We start from the raw sequence: 3,697 nt of genomic DNA on the forward strand, positions 1-3,697 counted from the left end.
TCCCCCGCCCTGTCCACTTAATTGGAGAAAGGGGGAGCAGCCTCGCCTGGTCGCAACGCGGCACGTCGTTCGGTTCAGGCGTAGGAGGAGGGTGTGAGCTCCTGTGCCGAGAGACCCGCCGCGGGGGGGAAGAGCCCCCCTCCCCCCCCCCCCTCTCTCGCCCTTCGGTGGCAGGGCGCGGGGCGGGCAGGCGCCTGAGGCGCGACCGAGCACGAGGAGGGGAGCGGCGGCGGCAGCAGCTTGGAGGGGGAGCAGCGCTCGAAGCCGTCGAGGGAGAGAAGGACGAGCTGCGTGTCGAGCCTACGGGGAGAGATGGGGAGATATGGGGAGATGTGGGGAGACATGGGAGAGAAGGACGAGCTGCGTGTCGAACCCCGCAGACACTAGCTGCGGCGTCAGCCAGCTGCCGCCCCCTCCCCCCAACGGCGCAGGCACGGGCGCCGCTCCGGCGGCGGCGGCGGGAGCGGCGACGGCGGCGGCAGCGGCGGCGGGGGCGGGGGCGGCGGCGGAGGAGGAGGAGGAGGAGGAGGGAGGCTCGATGACGAGGAGTGCACGGACCTAATCGGCGGCCAGACTCGTTGCTGTCTAGGAGGTGTCTAGGAGGTGTCTAGGAAGTGTCACTCGGCGACGAGACTCATTTCTGCCCGAGCAATGACGTCGCGGGCGCGAGGAGGGGGGGGGGGGGGGGGTAGAGAAGGAGGGCTAGGCGGCGGCGGCGGTGGTGCTGGCGGTGGTGGCGGCGGCGGTGGTGGTGGCGGCGTGTGCGTGTGTGGGGCAAGGGAGAGGAGGGAAGGGCGGGTGTGTGTGTGTGGGGGGGGGGGGGAGGGGGAGGGGAGGGGGCGCGCGCACCTCGTGCGTGTGTGGGCGGCGCGAGCAATTGAGCAGGTACTGGCGCGGCGGGCGCGGCGCGGCGAGGTTGAAGATAGCGAGCGGCTGCTGGTGCGGCTTGAGCTCCTCGGGTTGCGGCGTGAAGAGGGACACCTGCCCGCAGCTCGGGCAGGTGTGAAGAGGGAGGTGTGAAGAGACGCCGCGCACCTCGGGCTGCGGCGTGAAGTCGGCATAGGAGATAGTAGCATAGCAGCGTATGGGCTCACTAGCTAGAGCTCGCACTAGAGGCCGTCATCGCATTCGCCTTCCTGGGACCATGCGCTGCCTTCTGACTGCCGTCGCTGCTCTCTCCCTTCTCGACGGCCTGTGTATTGTGTGCGTCTCGGGCCCCGGGGCTGTGTCTTTGCGTGAAGTAGGCACGTTGACGTGGCTGTCTCTGTGCGATGCCGGGGCCCTGGGTGGTGCGTCTATGTGAAGTCTGTGCACGACCTTGTGGTCGACGCCGGACGCAAAGACGTGCGACCCGTCTCCAGTGGCGGCGAGGGCGAGCACGTCGGCCTACAGACACTTCCTGGACACTTCGTGGACACCTCCGAGACTCTTCCGCGACAAGCGAGCACGTCGGCCTCGTGCGAGCGGAAGCGGTTGACGAGGGTGCCGTGCCTGCGTGGGGGAGGGAGGTGTCTAGGAGGTGTCTGGGAGGTGTCTAGGAGGCGTCTAGGAGGCGTCTAGGAAGAGTCCAGGAAGTGTCCAGGAAGTGTCCAGGAAGTGTCCAGGAGGTGTCCAGGAGGTGTCCAGGAGGTGTCCAGGAGGTGTCCAGGAGGTGTCCAGGAGGTGCCTAGGTGGCCGTGCCTTGACGTGCAGACACGCGGTGGTAGACAGAGAGGTGGACAGCCGTGCGAGTGCCGTGACTCTGTGTGTCGCCCCGTTTGATGCGGCCGTCCTCTCCCCCGCCGCCGGCGGCCTCTCCAGTCACAAGTCGCGGCGCTGGCCGTGAGCGTCGCCTCTCTGTCTACCCATCTACCGCCCCGCGCCGGCCGTCGTAGAAGCAGACGCGGCCCGACGAGTCGGCGGTCACCACGAGCGAGTCGGGCAGCAGCAGCACGTCCCACACCAGAGGAGGCCGCTTCCGCCCCTCCGACTCCAGCACAAACTGGCAGCTGTGTCTCCAGGTGTGTCTCGCGGCGCCGCCGCCGCCGAGCGCCCACAGCCGGACCGAGCCGTCCGCTCCTCCGGCGACGAGCTGGCCGCCCGAGGAGGAGAAGGCGAGGGAGAGGACCCGCCCGCCACGCGCAGGCAGCCGGTACACGTTCTCGAGCCCCTCCTCCACCACCCCAAACACCGTGACGCCGCCGTCCTCGCAGCCCGCCGCAAGCCGCGCAGAGCCGGCGTGCAGCGCGAGCGACCAGGCGGCGCCGCCGAGCGAGTCGTAGTTGTCGAGCGGCGAGAGACGCGCGAGGTCCCACTCCGTGACGACGCCGTGCAGCCCGCACGAGAAGAGGCGGCCGTCCGGGTGCGACGCGGTTCGGCTCCCGAGGGCGAGCCGGCGGACGGGCGTGTCGGGAACGCCCGGCACGTACGCCTCTCGGAACCAGCCGCCCTCGCTGAGCGACCACAGCTCGATGTCCGAGTTGGCGCGCAGCACCGCGAGGCGCGAGCACGAGGGGTCGTACTGGAGGGACTCGACCGGATCGGGCACCTGGTCAACGAAACGGCAGCGGTGCACGAGCACCGACGAGGTCGCGGCGCCCTTCGCCGCGGCCGAGGTCGACGACGCCGTCGCAGCGGGCTGCCGCGAGGCGCCGCGGGCTCGCTTCGCAGGCATGGAGCCGACGGCGGAGACAAGGCCGGGCTGTATGATTTATTGCGCGGCGAGGATCGTGGACATCGCGCAAAAGAATTTTCCACTTGCTTAGACTCCCCAGGGTGGGCGACGGCTAGCGCATCACACTCCTCTCCTTAAAATCCCTGTGTGGTGACGGCGTGCCGTTCTCCCATCCCTCCCTTGGCTTCTCTGTTTTCTTTTCTTTCTTTGGGTTGTCTGCGAGGTGGCATGAAGGTTGCAGCGAGAATCGATCGCCGGCCGGCGCAGTGCTGCTCTGACCGCTCCGCCGGGCCGCCTCCGGGCCGCTGCCGCGGAGACGTGCACATAGGCAAGTTGGTATTTTCATATATGAACTTCAAAATAACATTGGCTAATCTAATTCTACTCATCACGACTCGCCAGAAACACCCACACACTATGGGGTCATTGTGTAGCCCTGCTTATACGAGCGTCATTTTGTACCCACCCCCCCTAGTTCGTGGGGACCCCCCCGCCGGTCGGTGGTCTGCCCCCGAGGCGGACCGGACCCCCCCTCCGGTCGGTCGCTCTCTCGGCGGCGGGAGGTGTGACGACCGACCCCCCCCTCGGTCGGTGTCCTTGCCGTGAGCCCCTCAAACGCTCTCTCTCCCTCCTTCTCGCGAACCGCCACGGGCGCTTCGAAATCGCCGGTTTTCACTATGAAAACTAGTTACGCAGCCAAGCGCCAAGGAGACTTCTTCGCCGAGGCCCGAGCAAGCCCGACCCCACACATGTATGTGGAGCATCTACGCAGTCGCAGGCCTGGTCCTGCTTGCCGTCGCTTTGTACAAGCTCTGGCCGCGCTCAAGCGGCTCGTCAACGGGTATTTTTTCTTTCTTTCTTTTTTGTGGGCTGTCTGTTTTCTTTCCCCGTTTTACACTGGGCACGGGACTGGCGCGCACTGGCACTAACACAGGCGCAAAATAATTTTACAACGCCTCGCAAAAGAATTTGAGCGGTCCAAAGAATGACCTCGCGCGATCCAGAGATACCCCGAACCGAACCCCCAATGGTTCCTTCACGGAC

The 3,697-nt window shown here is 66.8% G+C and overlaps 1 protein-coding gene across 1 annotated transcript in view; it reads right to left on the reverse strand.

The window, feature by feature from the left end:
* Positions 1-2,653, reverse strand: part of EMIHUDRAFT_457186 (hypothetical protein) — a gene marked incomplete at its 5' end in the record, with an annotated part of 5,112 nt that extends 2,459 nt beyond the window's left edge. Inside the window, 3 exons of the mRNA XM_005779779.1 lie at positions 1,318-1,386; positions 1,449-1,491; positions 1,845-2,653. Of these exons, the coding sequence (XP_005779836.1) occupies positions 1,318-1,386; positions 1,449-1,491; positions 1,845-2,653 (921 nt within the window). The remainder of the gene's footprint in view (positions 1-1,317; positions 1,387-1,448; positions 1,492-1,844) is intronic.
* Positions 2,654-3,697: the final 1,044 nt, after the last annotated feature.

Source organism: Emiliania huxleyi (genome assembly GCF_000372725.1).
Source record: "Emiliania huxleyi CCMP1516 unplaced genomic scaffold EMIHUscaffold_227, whole genome shotgun sequence".
Lineage (NCBI taxonomy): Eukaryota > Haptophyta > Isochrysidales > Noelaerhabdaceae > Emiliania > Emiliania huxleyi.